This window comes from Ailuropoda melanoleuca, chromosome 1, assembly GCF_002007445.2.
Source record: "Ailuropoda melanoleuca isolate Jingjing chromosome 1, ASM200744v2, whole genome shotgun sequence".
NCBI classification, from domain to species: Eukaryota; Metazoa; Chordata; class Mammalia; order Carnivora; family Ursidae; genus Ailuropoda; species Ailuropoda melanoleuca.
Window position 1 is genome coordinate 173,114,114 of NC_048218.1, and position 25,741 is coordinate 173,139,854.

The 25,741-nt window shown below is 36.7% G+C and overlaps 1 protein-coding gene and 1 long non-coding RNA gene across 9 annotated transcripts in view; one reads left to right on the forward strand and one right to left on the reverse strand.

Moving 5' to 3' along the window:
- Window positions 1-8,378, forward strand: part of GPR141 (G protein-coupled receptor 141) — a 115,413-nt gene extending 107,035 nt beyond the window's left edge. For 6 of the 8 annotated variants that reach the window (XM_034670559.1, XM_034670588.1, XM_034670592.1 and 3 more), the window contains one exon: window positions 5,005-8,378. In XM_034670559.1, the coding sequence (XP_034526450.1) occupies window positions 5,019-5,924 (906 nt within the window). In that variant the 5' untranslated portion in view covers window positions 5,005-5,018 and the 3' untranslated portion in view covers window positions 5,925-8,378. The remainder of the gene's footprint in view (window positions 1-5,004) is intronic. The other 2 variants (XM_034670554.1, XM_019802329.2) reach the window with 1 other exon arrangement.
- LOC117804197 overlaps window positions 1-25,121 on the reverse strand; it is a 103,988-nt gene extending 78,867 nt beyond the window's left edge. The window contains exon 1 of the long non-coding RNA XR_004628540.1: window positions 23,305-25,121. This is a non-coding gene — a long non-coding RNA (uncharacterized LOC117804197). The remainder of the gene's footprint in view (window positions 1-23,304) is intronic.
- Between the last annotated feature and the right edge of the window lie 620 nt (window positions 25,122-25,741).

Sequence of the window (25,741 nt, forward strand, 5' to 3'; positions counted from 1 at the left end):
ACATGGACTACTTACTGCCATTTTGTGGGACTTTACAAATTTTTTAGGATTCGCACTTTGTAGACTGGTCTCTGATGTTGGTTCTATCATGGATTCCTTATAAAACAACTACAGAAGCCACTTCCATGTCTCACTTCTGATATTAAGGCAGTCCTCGGGTCATGGGCAATGACCACAGAGGCCTAAGCAAGTTTGTGGGCAAAACACTGGCAAAGGACTACTGGGTATTTACCCCAAAGATACAGACGTAGTGAAGTGAAGGGTCATATGCACCCCAATGTTCATAGCAGCATTGTCCACAATAGCTAAATTGTGGAAGGAGCCGAGATGCCCTTCAACAGATGACTGGATTAAGAAGATGTGGTCCATATATACAATGGAATATTACTCAGCCATCAAAAAGAACGATTTCTCAACATTTGCTGCAACATGGTCGGGACTGGAGGAGATAATGCTAAGCGAAATAAGTCAAGCAGAGAAAGACAATTATCATATGGTTTCACTCATTTATGGAACATAAGAAGTAGGAAGATTGGTAGGAGAAGAAAGGGAAGAAAAAAGGGGGGTAAACAGAAGGGGGAATGAACCATGAGAGACTACGGACTCTGGGAAACAAACTGAGGGCTTCAGAGGAGAGGGGGGTGGGGGAATGGGATAGGCTGGTGATGGGTATTAAGGAGGGCACGTATTGCATGGTGCACTGGGTGTTATATGCAAGTAATGAATCATGGAACTTTACATCAAAAACTAGGGATGTACTGTACGGTGACTAACATAATACAATAAAAATTATTATAAAAAAAAAAGCATTGGCAAAGGAACTTCCAAGACACAGGGAAATAGCCCCCAGCCAAACCACAGGCTAAGCTGAGGAGCTCTACAGTACGTAGGCTGAGGTCAGAACAGATGAAGAAATCATTCAGGCAGGACAGGGGAATCCTGGTGCTCTAGTGACAGAGAGGCTAAATATAGAATTACAAAAGCCAGTGGGAAGGATCTAGCATGGCCTGCTAAGAAGTTCACACATCTCCAAGAGACAATGGGAGGTCAGGGGAAGTTTTTTAAGAAGAGACATAAAATCATTTATCATAGAATTTGGACTTCAGCCTCAGTGTCTAGCTGTGCATTTGGGGTCTACAAAGGGTCTACAGAGAGAAGAAACTGGAGGTTTGAAAGATAACATTGTAGGAAAGGCACGAAGGTCTGTAAGTCCAGGGCATAGGATGAGGGTGAAGAAATGGGAGGGGGAAGGTGGGCATAACAGAAGGTATGCCTTGAAACATAAGTTGGGGTCAGATTGAAAAGGGCTTATAAGACATGATAGGTGCCAAAGGAACCAAAGAAGGATTTTAAGCAGGGGAGTGAATGAGGGCAGAGGGAAACTGAATTTGAGGCCAGGCTTCTTGCTGAGTTGCAGGGGTCAGTCACAGATGAAGAAGAAATCCCTGCCAAGGCAAGGTGGTTCATGGAGAAACAGGGAGATAGCTGCGCTCCCTTAGGAGAGTTTGCTCTGGGTCTATAGTTTATTTCTGGGATCTTTTTTTTTTTTTTTTAAGATTTTATTTATTTATTTGACAGAGATAGAGACAGCCAGCGAGAGAGGGAACACAAGCAGGGGGAGTGGGAGAGGAAGAAGCAGGCTCATAGCGGAGGAGCCTGATGTGGGGCTCGATCCCATAACGCCGGGATCACGCCCTGAGCCGAAGGCAGACGCTTAACCGCTGTGCCACCCAGGTGCCCCTATTTCTGGGATCTTGACATCAGTTACTGGATTAGATCCAAATGGGGCTCTAACAAGAATATGTTTAATAAAGTCAAGGCAGTTTTTCACCATTACTTCACCCATTCAATTAACAACTTGTGCCTACTATTAAAAAATATTTGGGGCACCTGGTTGGCTCAGTCAGTTAAGCATCTGACTCTTGATTTCAGCTCAGGTCATGATCTCAGTGTTGTGATATCGAGCCCCGCATTGGCATGGAGCCTGCTTAAGAGTCTCTCTCTCTTCATCTCCCTCTGCCCCTCCCATCTTCCCCACTCACATGCACGCATATGCACGCGCACTCTCTTTCTCTCAAAAAACCCGATGTTATTTCTGAAAGAAATCCAATGTCAAAAACTGGTACACAAATGACTAAAATAAAGAATTAAAATGGGAATTAATAAAGCAGTGAAGGAAGGAATGAGGCACTTAAGTAGAAAAGCATTTTGAGAAAGCAGCTGAGAATGTCTAAAGGAACCAGGGAGGACTCCTGAAGGAGATGGAATTTGAGTTCAGATCTCAAGGATACACAAAGGGGATTGAATAGGATAGAATATTTTGGGAAAAGGAAATACAATGAAGGTATATGGATGAGACATCTAAATAGCATCAGCAAATAAATGTTGCAGATGTTGTTTAGAGAACTTTCTTGGCTCCTTATATTAGTAATGGATCATCTCCATGGAAGTGAAACTATCCCTTACCTTCTTTCAGGTCTCAAAGAGATCAGCTGTACTCTTTGCAAACAGTTCATATTATAATAAATAATCGACTGGGTAAATAAAGACATTTGTACCATTCCCAGGGATATAGACTTTGAAACCCGGAAAATATATATACCCTATGACCCATCAAACCCATACCTAGGTAAATTCCCAACAGAATGCATACTTATTTTTAAAAAGATATTTATAAGAATATTCAGAGTAGCATTATTTATAATGGTCTTAGAACTGAAAATAATACTATTATCAAATAGAATGGATAAATTGTGATATATTCATACAATATACCACAATAAGAATGAACTAATTAAAACCACACACATGAATCAGTAGCAAAGCATAATGTTGAGTGAATGAAGCTAGATACACACAAAGAAAGGACAAAAAACACATGTAAAATTCAAAGTTGAAAAACCTACTCTATAGTGTTATTTGTCAGGATAGAGATTACCTTTGGTGAGGATGTGTTTACTTTGTTAAAATTCATTAAGCTATATACTTACAGCTGAGCACTCTACTACATATGTATGTTAGTTTTCAGTAGCAATATTTACATTAATCTTAAAAATTCATTAGTTTCTGTGGATAAAAGAAAGACAAATCTTCCCTGGTCAGTCTTGTTTGGAAGGCGGAAGGGTAACTGAGAATTACAGTCTATGTGATAAATGTCATAAAGGAAGTAAGCATGGGGCAAGAGAGGAATGACCCACAACCTAAATTGAGAGTGGAGATTACGAAAGGCTTCCTGAAGGAAATGATGCCTCAGTAGATTCTTGAAGGAGAAATAGGAATTAACCAAGTATGTCAGGATTGTTAATTGCAGATAACAAAACCTGTTTTAGCTGATTTAAGCAGAAGGTGTCTATAATCTGTAATACCTTACAAAGTGTCTTGGAATGTCTGGAACCAGGATTGGTTGTTACAGAGAGATCATGGCAGTTTATAAGAAAGGAAGAGGATTTGAGACAGATGACATACAACTGATTATACTTTCTTCTTTCAGAAGTCAGTACAGATTCTAGTTCAATAGCTGAAGAAAAGGATGGGCAGAATTTAATGATGGTACATTCACCCCTGATTCAGATATAAACACAATACAATTACATGTTTGCTTGAAGGAACTACTTTTCAAAGGGAAAAATAAGACAAATGCAGAGATTACACACCACATAGAACAGGTATAACACGAAGCAATCTTTTAAGTGCATCACATGGAAATTCTATTCCATGTCCACAAAAGCAGAGCTTCCCTGTGGTCATGTTATTGTTTTTTCTTAAATTAGTTTTATTGAGAAATATATTATATGCAAGAAAATTCACCAATTTTAAATGTACAATTTGATAAGCTTTGACAAATAACTAGAATTGTAACCAACACGAATAAAAGAGTCCCTCCTTCCATAAATTCTCCTATACCCCTTTGAAGTCAACCCCTTCCCCTGAACTGTAGGCCCTGGGTTATATTGATTTTCTGTCTCATTAATTTTGATTTTCTAGAAAGGAAATTATATAATATGTAGTCTTTTGTGGCTGGCATCTTTTATTTAGTACAATGTTTTTAAACTTTAAAAATCATCACCCTTGTAAAAAGCCTTTTTAACCATTTGTTCCCTGATTCTCCCCTCCTTATGAAATTTTAGTATCACAGTTATACTCTATGTCTGTTTATGTACTTAGGTATGTTTATGTTTTATACATAGAAAGTAAGGTTTTTTTCACACCTCCAGAACACACTTTTGAGAATATATGATTTACATGTATGCAAGTACAATGCTTTTCTGATTCATCAGTGGTTCATTTTTGTTGCTGGATAATTTCAATTATATCAAGAGACATTCATGAAGCAAGTAAAACTAACTCCAAATATGTTACAAAGGTACTAAGTATAATTCAAGTACAGTTTTTCCCCAAATTTGATCCTGTCTCCCTGTTGTCAGTAAACAGATCTCTAATCACACAATTGTTCAAGTTAGAAATCTAGGAGTGACTGAGGGGTGCCTGGGTGGCACAGCGGTTAAGCGTCTGCCTTCGACTCAGGGCGTGATCCCGGCGTTATGGGATCGAGTCCCACATCAGGCTCCTCTGCTATGAGCCTGCTTCTTCCTCTCCCACTCCCCCTGCTTGTTTTCCCTCTCGCTGGCTGTCTCTATCTCTGTCAAATAAATAAATAAAATCTTAAAAAAAAAAAAAAGAAATCTAGGAGTGACTGAGGTATCTTCTTTCCCTTCATTTCCCCATATACAATCCATTTTTTTAAAAAGATTTTATTAGAGAGAGAGAGGGAGCATGAGCGGAGGGTGGTGTGGGGCAGAGGGACAAGCAGACTCCCCACACTGAGCATGGAGCCTGATTCGGGGTTCAATGTGGGGCTAGATGTGGGGCTCTTTATTCTTAAGGTACATTAAGTTTACATCATAGAAACAGATAAATGACAAAATCACATTGCTAGTGCTAAGAAGGAGAGAAGAACAAAGCTCTGGAAGTTTGTCAGGTACACTGGTGTTTTGTCTCTTCCAGGTGACTTCTGAAGTATGGCTCAGCACAACATTTCATCCTGCAGTCCGATATTGACACCCCATTTAACCAGGCTCTACTTCCTAGTACTCATTGGTGGGCTGGCTGGCATCATCTCCATTCTGTTTCTGCTGGTGAATATGAACACCCGATCTGTAACTACCACAGCAGTTGTTAACCTGGTGGTGGTCCACAGTGTTTTTCTGCTGACAGTGCCTTTTCGCCTGACATATCTCATCAAGCACACCTGGATATTTGGGTTACCCTTCTGCAAATTTGTGAGTGCCATGCTACACATCCACATGTACCTCACATTCCTGTTCTACGTGGTGATCCTGGTCATTAGGTACCTCATCTTCTTCAAGCGCAAGGACAAAGTGGAATTCTACAGAAAGCTGCATGCTGTGGCTGCCAGTACTGGCATGTGGCTGCTGGTGATTGTCATTGTGGTACCCGTTTTTGCTTCTCAGTATGGAACTCACCAGGTGTATGATGACCAACACTGTTTTAAATTCCACAAAGAACTTGATCGTGTATATGTGCAAGTCATCAACTATTTGATAGTTACTATCGTCATAGCCACCACAGTGGTTCTCTTAGTCTTCCAGATCTTCATCATTCTGTCAATGGTGCGGAAGCTACGGCACTCCTTACTATCCCACCAGGAGTTCTGGGCCCAGCTGAAAAACCTATTTTTTATAGGAGTCATCTTTGTTTGCTTCCTTCCCTACCAGTTCTTTAGGATCTACTACTTGTACACGGTGGCACACTCACGCGACTGTAACGACACTGCTGCATTTTACAATGAAATCTTCTTGAGTGTAACAGCAATTAGCTGCTTTGATTTGTTGCTCTTTGTTCTTGGAGGAAGCCATTGTAAGCAAAAGATAATTGACCTATGGAATTGCCTCTTGTGCCATTAGCCACAAACTACAGTATTCAGAATTCCTTTATATTGGGAGTAACAATGGACATAGAGAGGTAGGAAGGGTTATTTCCTTACTTGATTAAAACAATGCCTTAATGTGGCCAAACAAAAAGACTATAAAATGTCAGACCTATAGAAAGACTAGTGATGTTCAGTCCACCTGGAGTTGCAATACTGCATTATTTTCCAATATAAAAGGTGTACTTGGCCCATTCGGGCACTCGGGGTCTAATGGTTTCTGAGCTTCACCAGCTTATTTTAGTTTCGTCGGTTTGAAGCATGATCTTCTTTAGGCTTTGGATTGAATTCAGCCCTCTAGTTCTTTTCATTCCACTTAACCTTAGGTAAATTAACCCTGGCAATGAATCAGCCCCAAAGACACAAACTCTACTTGGCTAACCAGATAAGATGCCCATTCAACTCCCACCCTGACAAACAGCGGATAGAGGGGGAGAAGAGTAAGAAACTTTTCTAGATTATCATAACTTTGGTGGGAAGTCACTTATCTAGAAATCAAGAGAAACAGAAGTCCTTGTGACCTTCTGCTATAACAAGGTTATCTAGATTTGTTCTTTGAAAGGTCAAGTTTAAGGACAGACTCAACATCCTCAATAACTCCAAAAATAATTTAAAAGCTTACTAAGCATATATGAATAAGGGTGAAAATATAAGTTAAAGAATATCTCTGACCAATATGCTGCTAAGCACTAAAATGAGTTCCTGAGGGAAGTGCTTATGTTTTTCCCTTTCTGTTATTTGAAAAATCTCTAGATGTTTTAGGCCACAGTTAATTTAGATTTACCTTGGAAACAGAAAGTTACACTCTTTTAGAGTTTCCTTCTACCCTTAGGGTTATGAGTCTTTAGATAAACAAAAACAAAATTCTTAAAAAAAGAACTTTTGAGAAATATATAGAAAAAGTAATTTAGACTATGAGATCAGGCTGCTAAATTGAAACATAGGCTTGTGGGCTTTTTTCCCTTCTTGCCCATATTTCTACTATTTCCCTCAAAGTTTCATAATTTTGAAGGAACTGATCCAGTTTCATATCTAATGCTTCAGAATGAAAGTAATTTATAATAGAAATAGAAGAATAGAATGAATTAAGGTAGAAATTTCTTCCCAGCAAAATAAAGGATCAGAATTTAAAGACTTTTTCTTTTATTTGTTATACTCTATGGATCCACAAATTTACCAGATGAATAAGAAATATCCCTGTGAGTTTTTTTAATCACTAAAGTTACTGGGTTATAGAAATTAATTTTGAGGAAGAAAAAGCAGCAATATGCTACATAGACTTGTTCCCAAAATTTTCCTGTTTTAAAATTTACATCCTTTTTTCTAAGTTATATTTCCTTTATTTCTTATATTTGTCTTTTCCCATTTTTTCTTAGTTTTTTCCTTCTCATTTTGACTTAAAACATTTGTAAGAAAATTTCTAAGACTCATAGAAGTTCTAAGGAAATTTGTTACACCCATAAATAAGAAAATAGTAAAATATAGTAAAAATAGTATAGAATGATATAAATAGTAAAATATTAAAATTTCTAAACTATTATTTATGGAAATTACACCAAATTTCTCTTCTTATATGTCTGTGTCTTACTATCATACTATCTGTTAGCTTATAAGTTATATTATAATCTCTTCCAGGTTTTAAATATGTTGAGCTCAAGAGATTATGCTTTACCCTGTATTATTATATCTTATAATAAAGGGCTTATTTCTTTGGACCGATAAGAAATACTACCCAAAATACAGAGATGCAGTATTCCATAATATAAAATAACTTATCAATATTTAGAATATAATTGGAAATTTTCAATTTGTCTTTCATTGTCTCTAATTGCTAAGAAAATGAATCTCATGCAGGAGTGGGGGCATCACTGGCCTCTCAGGCCATTTTTGGATATCAAAATTATAAGAGTGTGTTACTGGCATTTTGTTGCTGGAGCCAGAGACTAGACCTCTTGCCTTGCATACAACACTCTGCATAGTAAATAATTATCACGTCTTGCTGTTTATTTGAATGTTCTTCCAGACATTTATGAAATGAAACATCTACTCATAATAATTAGACAGGTTTTATTCAGCTTTCATAAACACATAGTATTTTTTGGTGTGGTTTTAATTTTCTGAATTTTTCCAAAATGTAGGTACCATGGATATGGAGGAAAGATTTTATTCTGTTTTCCTCAGAACTTTACCAAGAGTTGTTCATTCCTTTGGAAAAGCACATTTTCAATATCAATACCATCTGTGGCATTAAAATACAACACAACACACCTGTAAACAATATTTGTGGCTGTTGTATTCAGGTAGATACTAGATATAGGTGCCAACATCAGACTGCCTGATATTGTCTCCTTTTGTGATCATGTCTGAGCATTTACACATTAAAATATATATTACATTATTATAAATAACTGTCTCCTTCATTATTCATTTATGTTAGTTAGAACACTATATATATAAGACTGTAGGAGGGTTACAGTACCTGTAAATTTTGTTTTAGAATGGTAAAAGTGTTACCAAATATTTGGGATAAAAAGTAAGGTTTGGGGTCTGCAAGCATTGAGACCAACTGAGCTAGCACAGTCAGTTTAAAAGGGAGATTTACCAATTATAACATTATGAGCAGAAAAAATATTCCTGTATTTTGGGAATACTTTTTTTAGAGAGACAGAGAGTGCATGCACACATGTGCATGTGTGTGAGCTGGGGTGGGGGAAGAAGGGGGAGAGGGAGGAAGAATCTCAAGTAGGCTCCACACTGAGCATGGAGCCCCTTGTGGGGCTCAAGCTCATGACCCTGAGATCACAACCTGAACTGAATGCTTAACTGACTGTGCCACCCAGGCACCCCTATTTTGGGAATTTTTTTTTTAAAGATTTATTTATTTATTTATTTATTCGACAGAGACAGCCAGCGAGAAAGGGAACACAAGCAGGGGGAGTGGGGAGAGGAAGAAGCAGGCTCCCAGTGGAAGAGCCTGATGTGGGGCTTGATCCCAGAATGCCGGGATCACGCCCTGAGCTGAAGGCAGATGCTTAAGGACTGCGCCACCCAGGCGCCCCTATTTTGGGAATATTTAACCTCAGCTTGATTCAATTCTCAATTATTTCTTTTTTTTTTTTTGTAGTGATTAAAAGAGTAACTACAATTTTTTAAAAAATATACATGTGGGTTGGTTTTTTTGTTTGTTTTTGTTTTTTGATAAGACAAAGGCATTTCCCTAAGCCTCACAACTCTCAAACTGGCTCATGGTCAATATCTACCAGATTTTAAACTCAGGTGATAATGACAATTTTTAAGGCACAGAAAGAAAGATTGCTTCTGGCACCCATTAAATAGTTTTCTACTCAGCCTTTGTTTGTCTCTTAATTTTCCTCTGAAAGGGCCTTTGAGTTCCTTTCCTCCTTAACCTGACATAAATTAGGGAGAAAGAAACTATTTTACCCATAGGTGAAATGAGCTTTGTGTGGGATGATTCAAGAAGTGCTGAAAATCCCCAAATCCTCCTCTAATCCTCCTCAATGGGGCTGCCATTAAAACTGCATTCCTAGGCTAATAAAGCAGTTGTGAAGGAGGGCACTGAGCCAAGATGTTCTCAGTCATCAACTCTTGAGGAGAAGTCAGTGAGGTGAAACTGTGAAGCTGCCATTTCTTAGATTATGCAGATTTTGCCCACTTAATCTCTAATAAAACGAGGCACAGACCAAGGACTCTCACACTTACTGGGAGTGGGAAGAACAAGAAAACTCTCTTTGTGATAGGGGCTGATTACAGCGAGTTGGAAATAGTTGGTAACGAAAACCCTATGGTAAAGGGACACAGTGATGGTGGAGTTGCTTGGATAATGCCGAGAAAGCTCAGGATATAAAAAGGCATCCACAAATATCTGAAACTAGGCACCCTGAGAAGAACTTTGGCCATTGCTTGGCTGAGCCTATTTCTGTGAAAGAATGGCCATGCCAGGTATTTGACAAGACAGAACTCAGAAAAATGAGCAAGTTCTATTACCCGAAGGAGTAAATGTATTGTCCGAAACTTCCAGAGATTAGGAGCTGGGCCCTAATATCAAAATATACCAGATGGAGGCTTCAACATGGGACACATTGTAAAAGCACAGTGAGCATCACCAGGCCCGCATTTTGGGTAGGATTAGCAGTGGTGGTCAGGATGGAAAAGGTGGGGACAGATGCTAAAACTGCTAAAAGCCTTATGCTTTAGGCCCAACTCAGCCTTCAGATGGAGAGGAATCTGGACAACCAGCAGAAGCTATCAGGGACAGAAGACTGCTGCGTCTGATGACAAGTAGCTGAGAGCAGAGGGGCCTGAGTAAGCCCTGGCTAGGAGTTCTGAGCAAGCAAGGGACAGCAGGAAGATGTTGAGCCCTTGGAAAACAGACAGGGCAATGAAGACAGCCCTTAAGAAAGACAGTTTTGAACAGCAGATGAGAAGATGCTGGATACCACTGCTTTATTTGAATTTTGTCCTAGTATTTTACATCATTAACAATAAGTGGTTTCTTGAAAAGCTGAAAGCTTTTCCTTGAAGATCAAGAACAAGACAAAGATGTCCACTCTAATGACTTTTATTCAACATAGTGTTAGAAGTCCTAGCCAGAACAATTAGGTATGGAAAAAAAAATAGATAAAGGCATCCAAAGTAAAAAGAAAGAAGTAAAATTGTCTCTATTTGCAGATGACATATCATATATAGAAAACCCTAAAGACCATCAAAACACTATTATAATAAAAAAATTTAATAAAGTTACAAGATACAAAATCAATATTCAAAAAACAGTTTTCTGTATACCATCTAGATATCTATGTACTATCCACTTTCTAGGCATTTCTATCTACTATGAACAAGCTATCAGAAAAAGAAATTAAGAAAACAATCCCATTTACAACTGAAAAAGAATAAAATACTTTAGAATAAATTTAACCAAGAGGTAAAAGAGTTGCACAATGAAAATTCTAAGACCTTGATGAAAGAAACTGAAGAAGATGCATGGAAAGATGGATTGGAAGAATTATTATTGTTAAAATGTCTATACCACTAAAAGCAATCTACTGATTCAATGCAAAACCAAAATTCCAAAGGCATTTCTCACAGAAATAGAAAAAAAAAACCCTAAAATTTGTATGGAACTACAAGATATTCCAAATAGCCAAAGCAATCTTGAGAAAGAAGAACCAAGCTGGAGGCATCACACTTCCTGATTTCAAACTATATTACAAAGCCATAGTAATCAAAACAGTGTAATACTGACATAAAAACAGACCCATAGATCAATGGAAGGAATAAGGAGCCCGGAAATAAACCAATGCATATACAGTCAATTACTTTATGACAAAGGAGCCAAGAATATACAATAGGGAAAGAATAGTCTCCTCAATAAAAGTTTGGGAAAACTGGACCGCCACGTGCAAAAGAATGAAATGGGGAACTCATCTTAGGCCATGTGCAAAAATCAGCTTAAAATGGATTAAAGACTTAAATTTAAGATCTGAAACTATAAAAACCCTAGAAGAAAACATAGGGGGTAAGCTCCTTGACACTGGTCTTGGCAGTGAAATTTTGGATTTGACACCCAAAGTAAAGGTAACAAACGCAATAAAAAAGTGGACTACATCAAATTAAAAGGCATTGGTACAGTGAAGAAAACCATCAACAAAATGAAATGACAACCTACCAAATGAAATAAATTATTTGCAATCATATAGCCGATAGGGGTTAATATCCAAAATAAAGAACATACAACTCAGAGCAATCTGATTAAAAATGGGCAAAGGAACTGAGTAGACATTTTTCCAGTTACGACTTACAAATGGCCAAAAGGTACATGAAAAGATGCTCGAAGTCACTAATCATCAGGGACATGTAAACCAAAACCACAAAATGAGGTATTATTTCACACTGTTAGAATGACTATCAGCAAAAAGACAAGAAATAACAAATGTTGGTAAGGATATGGAAAAAAGAGAACCCATGTGCACTTCTGGTGGAATGTAAATTAGTACAGCCACTACAGAAAACAGTAAGAAGGTTCCTCAAATAATTAAAAATAGAACTATCATATGATCCAGCAATCCAATTTCTGGGTATATATCCAAAGAAATTGAAAACAAGATCTTGAAGAGGTATCTGTACCCACATGTTCATTGCAGCATTATTCACAATAACCAAGATATGGAAACAACATAAGTGTCCATCAATGGATATATGGATAAAGAAGATATATACAGTTGACCCTTGAACAACATGGGTTTGAATTGGGTAGGTCCACTTATACATGGATTTATTCAATAAATACAGTACAGTTCTGTAAGTGTATTTTTCTTCCTTATGATTTTCTTAACATTTTTTCTCTAAGAATATATATATATAAAACATACAACATACAAAATATGTATTAATCAACTTTTCATGTTATTGGTAAGCTTCCAAGTAAGTTATTAGTATTAAGTTTTGGGGGAGTCAAAAGTTATACATGCATTTTCAACTATGTAAGGGGTTAGTATCAAGTGTCTACTGTGTGTGTGCATACATGCGTTTACGTGTGTATGTAAGATACCATACATAGTATGTAGAATCTAAAAAAAAAAAAAAAAGTCAAAGAAGCAGAGAGTAGAATGGTAAAAAAAAAAAAGTCAAAGTCATAGAAGCAGAGAGTAGAATGGTGGTTACCAGAGGCTGGGATGGTGGGGAAATGGGGAGATGTTGGGTTAAAAGGTTCAAATGTGTATCTTTGTAGGATGAATAAGTTTAGAAATCTAATGCACAGGCATGATGACTATATTTAATTTTGAACACAGGAAATATGCTAAAAGAGTAGATTTCAAGTATATTCCTCACAAATATGGTAACTATGTGAGAAGATATGTTAATTAGCTCTACTATAGTAATCATTCCACTATGAATATATGTATCAAATCAGCATGTTATACACTTTAAATGTATTTAATTTTTATTTTAAAAATCCTTTAATGAGGAAGTGGAGCATGCCACTCTTGATCTCAGTGTTGTGAGTTCAAGACCCATGTTGGGTGTAGTGACCACTTAAAATCTTTGGGGCGCCTGGGTGACTCAGTTAGTTAAGTGGTCAACTCTTGGTTTTGTCTCAGGTCATCATCTCAGTCAGGGTCATGAGATTGAGCCCTGAGTTGGGCTCCCCCACTCAGTAAGGAGTCTGCTTCAGGATTCTCTCTCCCTCTGCCCATCCCCCCACTCTCTCTCTAAAATAAATTAATCTTTTTAAAAAATCTTTAAAAAATAAAAAAATCTTTTAATGATAGTATTAGCTTTTACCTTCTGTCATATTGAAAATATTATCAATACAAAAGTTTACAAAGGCAAAAAAGGAAAGGTAAATGTTTTTATTTTAACACTAGGTGGCAGCCCAAAGTAACAAATTGTATCTACTTTTCAAAGCTTGTTACTTGAATTTTAAGTTTAATATACTTAAAAACAGGAGGTGGGAGAGAAGAGAAAATGAAGTAAAGACAAAAATTTTTCAGGGGCGCCTGGGTGGCACAGCGGTTAAGCATCTGCCTTTGGCTCAGGGTGCGATCCTGGTGTTATGGGATCGAGCCCCACATCAGGCTCTTCCGCTATGAGCCTGCTTCTTCCTCTCCCACTCCTGCTTGTGTTCCCTCTCTTGCTGGCTGTCTCTATCTCTGTCGAATAAATAAATAAAATCTTTAAAAAATTTTTTTTTCAGCATTTTCAGAACTCTGCACTAGATTCTCAGGTTTGGGGTTTTTTTCCTTAAAAAAAATATTTCATAGCAACTTCGTTTTCTTGTGATTAGTTAGCTGAGAAGATACTGTTAAAATATACCTCTAGCTATGAGCAAAAATAATTCTGAAAGCAAATATTTTTTGACTTAGCTCATATTTAGAGACTGTTGTACTTTATTTTAATAATGGTTTGTTACAACTAATTTTTTTACCCCAAATTAAATTGATTCTTACAAAAAATGTGTAGAGTACACAGTTGTTTTTGTAGAGGATTGGGATTTTGGTGACCTGTTTTTGTTTTGTTTTGTTTTGAATGCCTGCCAATTAGCATAACATTTGAATTCTTTTCTTCCTTGTATTTTTATTTTTTTAATTTAAATTCAATTAATTAACATATAGTGTATTATTAGTTTGAGGTAAAGTTCAGTGATTCATCAGTCTTATACAACACCCAGTGCTCATTACATCACATGCCGTCCTTAATGTCCATCACCCAGGTGCCCCATCCCCTAACCCCCTCCCCCAAGCAACCCTCTGTTTCCTATGATTAAGAGTCTCTTATAGTTTGTTTCCCTCTCTGATTTCATCTTGTTTTATTTTTCCCTCCCTTCCCCTATGATCCTGTTTTATTTCTTAAATTCCACATAAGAGATCAGACGATAATTGCCTTTCTCTGATTGACTTATTTCACTTAGCATAATACCCTCTAGTTCCATCCACATCGTTGCAAATGGCAAGATTTTTTTTGATGGCTGAGTAATATTACATTGGGTATAAATACCATATCTTCTTTACCCATTCATCTGTCAATGGACATCTGTGCTCTTCCCATAGTTTGAATGCTCTTAAGACAGGGTTTCAGGAAACTTCACTACATTTGAAATCCTGAAAAGCCTGGAGTTTATGAGGAGAAAACCTGTACCTTACTTAAGTCTTTCTCTCCAATGACAGCCTTTGACTAGCTCTCAGAAAGCTTTATTCTTCTGACTTGTAGATAGTGTGATGACATATTTCTCTAACCACTAGGATGTAATTTATGACTGTTGAAACCTTTATTAGCAAGAAAAAAAAAATCCAGGGAAGAGAAAGCAAGTTAAGATTTATCCTATCTGCCACAAGAATAAATGGTGCCCACTGGGTGCCAAGTAAAGAAGTACCCATGAGGAATATGTATTATGATTTCTAATATGAAAAAGTTGGTTGTTGTTATTTTAATAATCTCAAGCTTTCAGAATAATTACAAACAGAATATAAATAACTTGTTTTTCTTGAACCATTTCAGGATAAGTTGCTGACCTGTTGCCCCATCACTTTCTAATATTTTAGTGAGACTTTCCCACAAGCAAGGACTTTCACCTACAAATTATTACATAAACTTAAAAATCAGGAAGTTAATATTGATTCATGACTATCATCTAATTCACAGACCCCATTTAACCGTCATGTTTCTTCTGTCTCCTTCACTCTGGAATAGTTCTTTGGTCATTCCTTATTTTCTATGACCTTGACACAAATTAGTTTTTTGTGGTTTATCTCTTAGTTTGGGTTTGCCTCACGATTAGATTCATATTATGTATCTTTGGTAGTAAGACCGCAGAAGTGATGCTGTTTTCTTATTACATCTCATTACCACTAGGTGGACCACAATTTTGACTTGTCCCATTACTGATGACATTCACTTTGGTCACTTGATTTTTTTTTTTTTAATTTTACTTATTTCTTTGAGAAAGGAAGAGCATGAGAGTGTGCAAGCAGTAGGAGGGGGAAACAGAGATACAAGGGAGAGAAGCAGACTCTCCACTGAGTATAGAGCCCAAGCAGGGGTCTATCTCACAACATTGAGATCCTGACCTGAACTGAATCCAGAGTCCAATGCTTAACTAACTAAGCCATCCAGGTGCCCTGGTCACCTAATTAAGGTAATATTTGCCAGATTTCTCCACTGTGAAGTTCTTTTTTTCTCTTTGTAATTAAGTATCTTGTGGGAGCTATTTTGAATCTGTGTAATCCTATTCCTCATCAAACATTGGCCAACTATCGTGGAAAGATGTTCAACAACACCAGCATTCAAAGAAAAGCAAATAAGATAACAAAACATTTTTATTAAAAGATTTTTTAAAGTTTGATAACACCTCTTGATTGTGAGAGTAAAAGTCACTGTTGTTGGGAGGGTATATTAATATTGCTTTTTGGAGAGCAATTTGGAAATACCTATAGGAGTTTTAAAGGTACCTATCTCTTGGGTATAACAATTCTACTTTCATATACCTGTCCTTAAGAAATCCACACATGCACAAATATACGGGATGTGTACTACAAGGTATATACACTGGGGGCACACTACAGCATTATTTATATTAACAAAAAGTCATAAAGGAACTAAATGTCGTCAAGTGGGGTGATTAATTAATAAGCTACGGTGTATCCATGTTTTGGAATTCTATGAATTAACTGAAAATAGAGGTATATATTTTGACTTGGAGGAAAACCTCCCTATTGTTAAGGGGAAAAAGCAAGTTGTATCCCTTCTCCATATCTCATGTTGTGTGCACACATCAGTCTTTAAGCAGATCCTGTCAAAATATCTCCCAAATCCAACCACTTCTTACCACCATCATCACCCTGTACCATCAAGGCCCAGCAAGAAACAGATGGCTCATTAAAGCTTGGTAATTTGAGGGTGTATTGAAGGGACTATTTAAAGGTGTAAGTAGAGTTAGGAAACTCAACAAGAGATGGTATGAAATCTCAGGGTTAGCAACAGTTCAGAGCCCTTATTAGCATAGGTTTGAAGGGGTGAATACTAGATGTCACAGAACCTGGAAAGAATAAACATCTGAAGAGGGCTGCCTGGGAGGAGCTAGGGGTAGAGGAACACACCAATTCCTGTGATTCTGCAGGAAGTGAGCCAGGACAATAGACACTCTCCTTACTCTCTTCCTGCCCTCCAGTTTCTGCCAGAGTCCCCCACTGGCTGAATCAAACCAGCCTCCTGGGACACAAAACACCATGGAGATGGATGGAAAGTTCATCTGGAGAAGCAAACAGAAAACATCTAGAACATACTGTCCTCCAAGGCACTATCTTTTCTTGCCATAGCCTTCTCAATGCTCCTAATTACTCTCAGGGCTTTCTTTTTGCCCCTGTATTGTCACTTACGCAGCAGTTAAAGGAATCTTTTATTTCTCTGCTCAAAACTTTTTAATGCCTTCTTATCACACAGTAAAATCCAAAGCTATTGGCCATTTCCCCAGCATCATGGTGATCATTCCCTAGGTCATTTCACTCCAACCTCACAGGTCTTCTTGCTATTCTTTGAAATTCCAATCAAGGTCCAGCCTCAGGAGTTTACACCTGCTGTTTCTGTCTGAAACACTCTCTCCCCAGATATTTCCATGGTTTCCCCCTCCATTTCATTTACATTTTGTCTACAGTGTCACCCCGGGGTGCCTGGGTGTCTCAGTTGGTAGAGCATATGACTCCTGATCTTGGGGTTGTGAGTTCAAACTTTTTCTTAAGTAAGCATAGAGATTACTTAAAAAAAAAAAAAAAAAAGAAAACAAAAACAAACTATCTAAAAACAAACAAAAAAAAGTATCAAATCTCCAGAAAGACCTTCATTGATCACCCCACCAAAAACATACTCCTATTACATTGTATTGCATACCTTGCTTTATTTTTCTTCATACTATCTCTTACTCTCTGGCATTATATAATACGTTTATTTGAAATTTTAAATCCATTTTCTCTCTTCAAATTGAATGTAAGCCTCAGGAGAACAGGAATTTTTTTTTCCTGGTTTGTTTATTGTTGCAAACTCAGAATATAGAATAGCTTTTTAGCAATATACGCTCATAAAATGTTGATAAAAGAATGAATGAATTAATGAATCCTTCAGGATGGGGGGGGGAGAAATAACTTCCACAATGCATAGGAATAATCCATAATGTATCTTTTTTAAAAGATTTTATTTATTTCTTCTTGAGAGAGAAAGAGAGAGAGAGAGGCAGAGGCAGAGGGAGAAGCAGACTCCCCACCAAGCAGGGAGTCTGATGCAGGACCCCAGAATCCAACCTACGCCGAAGGCAGATGCTTAACTGACCAAGCCACCCAGGCGCCCCTAATCCATAATGTATCTTTTGATATATACATAAATAACCAGAAATAACAGCTTTTATTATGGCTTTTATTGCATTACAATGTAATCATAAGCCATGAAACAATTTGGTCTGCTCAGTGAGTAAAATATCTCCATAATTTACTAGCCTCAAGTGATAAGATAGCTTTTCTACTCATTTGCCCACAACGGTTGTCAAATACAAGCCAGTCTACTACTGCAATCGGCCTTTGTGTATCCTGAGAAACAAACACTTCCTAAAATGGCGATTATTATGAACTTATTATAACCACTGAGCTGTAGGAAAGATATGATTTATTGTTTACAAGCCATTTTCTTTAAAAAGTCTGCCCTGTATTTGGTTACTTTTGTTAAGGCAATAGAAAAATACTTCAACAATTGCCCTAACTTTATACAAACATGGCATTCATTGAAGGCTTATAGTGATTTTTAATATGCCCCAAGGAGATGATTCTTTAATGATGACTATTTCTCTACATTTTTTTGTTTGTTTAATGAGAATGATTCTTGCATGAGAAGGAATCAATGACTTCAGATATTGACTGTTTTCTGTTGCTATACAATTATTATTCATTAAAGAATAAAAAGAAAGATTAAAAACTCACAATAGACATATTCAATTACTCTATATACACTTTTCAATTAAGTTCTCACCAAGCCATATTAGGTATTAGGCTTTTACTAAAAGTAATTTATGATCCAGGGTGTTGTTTAAAAAGCACTAGAGATTTGATTAAATTTGGCAGTAATTTTTTTTAATACATTCACCTTTGTTACGGTGTTTATGATCTTACTGGCTAACGCAGCTGCAAAGCACAGACTAAACTTAAGTTGCATGAGGCTCCATGGGCATCCAACATAAAGTTTTTTTAACACTCCAGTAAGAGATAATTCTCTCAGGAAGCAAATACTCTATTAAGATTCATTCAATCACAGAGATTTGTTTCAAAGCATCCTGAAATCTGAGCTAGCCCAGTATACTTATCAGCCAAAACCTGAAAGCTCAACTCTTGCACTACAACTCAAATATTTCATTAAACGTAAGGATGTTTTTATTTTCTCTTCAAGATGATAAGCAATAAACAGAAAGTCCTATTCATTACAGTATCTTAAACATAAAATCAAGACTTTACTGGCTGAAGACCAGAAATAGTTAATAATGCTAAATTGAAATAATTATGTTGGCAAGAACTTTTATAAATTTTAGAAACTGTATTCCCATCTTAGCGCTGTGGGGGAGAACAAAGTTGCTTAGGATATACCACTTAGCATGGCGGATTTGATGGTGGCGTTTTTCCAGGTTCTTTCTCAACTAATCAGGAATATCACATTATGTCTTTATAAAGCTAGGTAGCAGGGATATTTGCCACCGTTTACATAACAGTCATTGTCCTGGTAATCTTCTGTATTACAATCCTAAAATTTAGAGGTTTAAAACAATGAACATTTTATTATATTTCAAAATTTCATTGGTCAGGTATTTGGGCATGAGTGCTTCTGTTTCTTATGGCAGTGACTAATGTCACTTAGTGGCCTTCAGCTAGCAGACTGGCTGCTCTGGAGTGGTCAAGATGGCTTTACTTCCATGTCTGGTGCTTTGGTGGATATGGCTAGAATGCTACTATCTACTGAAGCAACTTCACATGGCTTCTAGAACATGGTGAGCTTCCTATATTGTAACTGTTTTCCCCAAGACAGAGCAAGACGCCCAAGCAGAAGCTGCAAGGCTTTTTATGATCTAGCTTTGGAAGTCCCAGAATATCACTTCTGTCACATTTTATTCACTAAGTCACTAAGGCCAGCCCGGATTCAAGGGGAAGAATAGGTCTATCTGCTACTTTTTTTTTTTTTTTTTTTAAGATTTTATTTATTTGACAGAGATAGAGACAGCCAGAGAGAGAGGGAACACAAGCAGGGGGAGTGGGAGAGGAAGAAGCAGGCTCATAGCGGAGGAGCCTGATGTGGGGCTCGATCCCATAATGCCGGGATCACGCCCTGAGCCGAAGGCAGACGTTTAACTGCTGTGCCACCCAGGCGCCCCTATCTGCTACTTCTTGATGGAAGTATGACATGCTTGTACATGGAGGGAAAAAAATCAATGACAGCCATCTACCATCATGATAGTACTAGAATCATGATGACTAGGGACCAATGTTAAGCATTGCATCAACAAATGATTACTTTCAAAAAGAAAAGTTATCTTGAAAATGCTGCAATCTGGAATGCCTGGGTGGCTCAGCAGCTTAAGCATCTGCCTTCAGCTCAGGTCACGATCCCAAGGTCCTGGGATGGAGTCCCATGTTGGGCTCCTGGCTCAGCAAGAAGACTGCTTCTCCCTCAGCCTGCCACTCCCCCTACTTGTGCATGCTCGTGCTCTGACAAATAAATTAATAAAATATTTTAAAAAATAAATAAAATGCTGCAATTTGTAGCAACTATGATCTTTAATTTATTCTAGGTCTGAAATATTTCTAAGTATTTTTGATAGCTATACTGAATTATTCTAGCCAAAGATATCCAAGACCCACATGATCTGATTTTTCCCTCATATTATTTTTCATCCCAGTTACAGTTTTGACTGCTTGCCAAATAAAATTTTGTGAGGTATTTCAGGTAAACATACACACGGAAAAACACAGTCCCCTGCAAATCAGAGGTTAATAGCAAATCATGCCATCTTGAGCCAGCAAGTTATACAAGTTACCACTGATGCCTTATTTTCCCACATGTAAAGGAGGTTAAAGATGATACTTAACTCAGGGGTCAATCAGTAATAGGAATAAAAGACGGGATAGATATCATTACAGGTCCTACAGACATCAATAAAATAATAAAAGGGTATCATGAACAGCTATATGCCAATAAATCTGATAACTTAGATGAAACAAACAAAGTCTTTGAAAAACACAACTTTCCAATACAAACACAAGATCAAAAAGAAAATCTGAATAGCCTTGTTTCTATTTTAAAAATTGAATTTGTTCTCAGAAACCTCTTTACACACACACAAAAACTCTAGGCCCAGGTGATTTTGCTACCAAATATTGAAGGAAGAAAATGAGATAATCATGGTCAAAACTTTCAATCTTCTAAATAAAAAAGGACATTGACATAAGCTAAAAAAACAAAAAGAAAAGACAAAATAACCCCAATAGAGTTGTAAAAATGAGTGTGAAACAAACTTTCTACAGGTTCTCTTTAAATTCCACAGAGGAAATGCAGTAAAACAAGTTTAGGAGGAAGAAATAATCAAACTTGCCAGACACATGTCTCAGGAAAGATAATTTCAAATTATATTTTGTTTCATTTTGTCTTACTCAGAGAAATGTAACTTGCCATAGTTTATGTGGAATTTGATGCTATATTTTAAAAAATAGACACATTTCTAAGAATGACAAAACAGTTGAATTGCTTCATAAAATGTAAGATGTAAGGTTCAAGGAGCTCAGTAAATGAAGCATAGCATTGTTGACATTAAGATGCAGAATTCAGAAAAGCCACATTGTGTTAAAGTACAGGGAAAGTGACTTCTCAAGTCTGAATGGTTAAGTGTAGTTCCCAGAACAATCATGAACAGTAAATAACGTTTCACTCTAAGGGAGTTAGCAGCAAACATTCCATGGCAATAAAGCCAAATGGCAGGTTTTCTATAAAGCTCCAAGTATACTTAATATGCTCTCAGTTCAATTGTGAGAATTATGACTGACTGAAACAAACACCTAGAAATATGTCTTTGAAGGTCTTTGAACTTACAGAATAAATGTAGGTAGAGTTTAAACTTCTTAAAATAAAATCCAAATCAAGAGATAAATAACTCAAGATGAAGATAATTATCTAGTATAGAATTAAAGGCTTGACTTAAAAAAATTCAGTTTAGAATTAAGGTAAATCCAACATAAGGAAGACTTAGTAATGGCCAATAAAATTTACCTTTAGTACCACTGTATTTTTAGATTTTTGAGTTTTACTTTTAAATCATTCTACATTTTGCATTTGAAAAGAGAATCCTTGGATTAAATATTCTGTGACTTTCTGGGTGGGGCCTCAAATTGAAAAGAGTGACATCCTTATTTAACTATCTTAAGCTTCTTCTATTTGCTGTTAAGAGGTAAATTGAGATGCCACACATTACAGCAAAAGAGCCAGCAGAAAATTAGAATAGGCTTTGAGACTGAACAATTTAAAATTCTTTTTAAGTTAGCATTCTATAGTATTTAAAAGTGACTAGATCTAAGCATAATCCAGTGTAATTTATCCACCATCCATCATTCAAATACAGCCACAAGAGTTAGCATATTATTATCATGCTTTTCCAAAACTAATTGAGGACCTACTAGATGCTAAAGGGGTTCAGAGTATGTCATGCTAAAACATACCACTTTGACATAAGGACTGTTTTCAGATGAAGACAACTGAGAAGCAGCAGACACAAAAAAACCTCCCTGCTCTCCCTTACACTAGGAAGAGTAGGATAATTCTTAATCACCAAAGACAGCTCTAGACTCTTAACGTCAGAGTAGCTACATACAAAACCTTACTAAAACAACCCTTACCTTCCCCCATATTTTTACCTTCTCACAGCTTGCCATCCTAGGGACCTCAACCCCTCTTCCTTTGTCTTATCACTTTTCTTTGTTAAGATGCTATATAAGCAGGGCGCCTGGGTGGCTCAGTTGGTTGAGCATCTGACTTTTCGATTTCGGCTGGGGTCAAGATTTCAGGATTGTGAGATTGAGGCTCCGCACTCAGCATGAAGTCTGCTTAGGATACTCTCCCTCTCCCTATGCCCACCCGACTCCACTCCTGCCCCTGCCCTGCTCACATGTGCAAACACACTCTTCCTCTCCCTCGCTCTCTCTCAAAAAAAAAAAAAAAAAAAAAAAAAAAAAGATGTTATGTAAGCCCCAAGTCCTGACCACACCTTTGAGTTACTCATCACTGAGTTATCCCACATGTATGTACATGCATATGCTAATAAACTGTTTGTTTTTCTCTGGTTAATCTAGCTTTTATCAAATTTGTTTTGCAGGCCCAGACACTGAATCTAAGGCAGCAGAGAAATTTTTTCTTCCTCTATAGTGCCAAAGATGAGTGTTAATCTCCACCTCTCATTAACTTGCAGTTTAATCAGAGACTGATAAATAAGTGGTAATTACGGCAAAGAATGATCTAGTTATAATGATATAAATAGAGTTTGTGAAGACAGAGGAGTGAAAAACTGTTGTGTGTGTGTGACCGCATCGAAAAGGTGACATCTGAACTGGTTCTTCAGTGATAAACAGAACCACGAAGTTCTTATTTCAGTTCTGCCCAGATTAACGAAAGAAGACAAGAGAGATTTGTGGGACCACATTATCTAAGTTTGGAAGCAATTTATCCCATACCAAATATTACTTGTTTAAAACTAGATGCTCCACTCTCTATTCTTAGTAGTACTGTCTCTTCCTCCTCAGTATTTTGCTCTTGCTAAGGAAGGAGCCGCTTACCTCGGGGTGACTTAGACTGGTTTGGCTGGCTTTTTTCTCATTAAAAGGCTTTGATTACAGTACTTTTCTTCAGAAATTCATTTCTGTGATGATACTCAGTAATGTGCTTCGGCCTACTGACAAAGGAGACTAGATTATATTACTGAAGCAAGACAGATTTTTCAGGCTTCTGAGTCTCAGCTCTGTCCCCCTCCTATATTCTACCACAAATTTTCCCTCCACATTTTCTCATTCCCCAAGTTAATAAAACTAAACTTGCAGGTGGACTGCAAGTTGATATGCCAAAAGATGTTTCAGAGCTCCAAAGCACCAAATTTATCAAGGCAAACCAAACGTCTTTAACATATTCCTTAATATTCCAAAGAGGAATAGATGAATGCTTTCTTATTTGGTGACGGGATTATTTGGAAAATCTGAATGAGGCCCTTTGCTCCTCCACCTCATTCCCTCAAAGACTCCTTTCCATACTTTAATACCCCTTCATTGAACTGACTGACTTCTTTTTCATCCACGGTTCAGGTATATTCTAGTCTTATGTCAGGAACTTCATTTTCACCTAGACTAAGCAAGTTAGCAAGTTCAATAAAATTAACCTCATTTCACATTTATGATATTCTAGTCTGTTGTACATATTAAAACACCACACATTTTTATTAATGGAAAACCTGAACCATGCACTGAAAGAAATAAAGATTAGGATCCCTCTGAAATTGGCTCCTGCTCCATTGCTTCTCATTTTGAATTATATTTCAGTAACCAAGAAACAAGTGAACTGAACTTATAATAGTATTTTCCAATAATCAAAATAGTACTTATATAATCTCTGGATTTATTTTTCTGACAGTCTATACAGTAATTTGAACATTAAAATTTATTTTTCAGAAAATATGTAATAATACTAGTCTGAAATTCTTAAGAATTCTGTGTAGAATTTACCTAGCCCACTTTTGGATATGGGCCAATTTTCCTTTTAATTCCAGTTCTACTCCATGTAGCTAAATTGGTGTTTTTTTTTATGTATTCAAATCTAGAATAGAAGCTTTCCCTTTTTGTTTCAGAGTGCTTAGGCAATAATGTATGTAAAGAGCTTTTGATTTATGATTATGGCACAATGTAAAATGTAAGGTATTATTGCACTGTTTAAATTTTTTGGAGTCATTTATCCCTTTCCTAACATAATAGAAATTATGGGTTCTCTTTCCAGAAAAATGTCTATACATATAATATTTTGCATTAAATTTTAGAGCATCTAGTGACCCTCCTGGATAGTTCACACTGCAAGTTACAAAACTCAAGTCTGAAAGGAAGGCTACTTCACCTTTACTAGGCACTATTTATAGCATGCCAACGAAAAATTTAAAGTAGCATTACACATGTCAAAGCTTAGTTCTCAAGCTTTGTAAAAGATCAGAAAATGTCTGTATAGATCACAAACTGTAGGCACTGGATGCTGTAACATCTCCAAACATAAAAAAATTGAAAAATAAAAGTAGCATTATTCATATTATAATGAATTTAGCAGAGCCTGCCTGAATAATGGGGCCATAATGCACCAAGGAGCTGCAAATTGGTTATCTGATGACTGTCTCAATGTGGAGACAGAATTAGACCCAACAAAACAGTTCCTGAAGTATGATTTAGTACGTGACAAGTTGCTCACTGGACAAATATTTATGGAGCTCCTACTTTGTATTAGAAATTGTGCTAGGGGTACCTGGGTGGCTCAGAGGGTTAAGCATCTGACTACAGCTCAGGTCGTGATCCCAGGTCCTAGAATCGAGCCCTGCAACAGGCCCCCTACTCAGCAGGGAATCTGCTTCTCCCTCTCCCTCTCCCTGCTCATGCTAATAAATAAAATCTTAAAAGAAATTGTGCTACAATTTAAATATAATATATATTATATAATATATAAATAAAATATAATTATATTTATTAAATATATATTTAATATTATGAAATATTAAATATGTTTATAAAATATATATTTTACATTTTATATTTATGATTATAATTATATGTAATTATAATACATAATATATATAAAATATATACTATATAATATCATATATTATATATTATATATATAATATAAAAGCTTGTAAAAAGCTTACACTTTGAAGGCATGAAAATTTATATTGGGGGTATAAGAACAAGAAAAGAAGCAATAATGATACTGGAAGATAAGTATTATGATAGCGGTAAGTAAAGGTAACCAATAGACTAAATAAAACAGGCATTTGGAAAGGCAAATAAAGGCTTTCCAGATAAAATAATGAATATATCAGTCCTAAAGGATGAATAGAAATAAACCCATTAGGGTAAATGTCTTCATTGGAAAAGTGTCTGACATAGTGAAGAGAAGGGCCATATGCACCCCAATGTTCATAGCAGCATTGCCCACAATAGCTAAATCGTGGAAGGAGCCGAGATGCCCTTC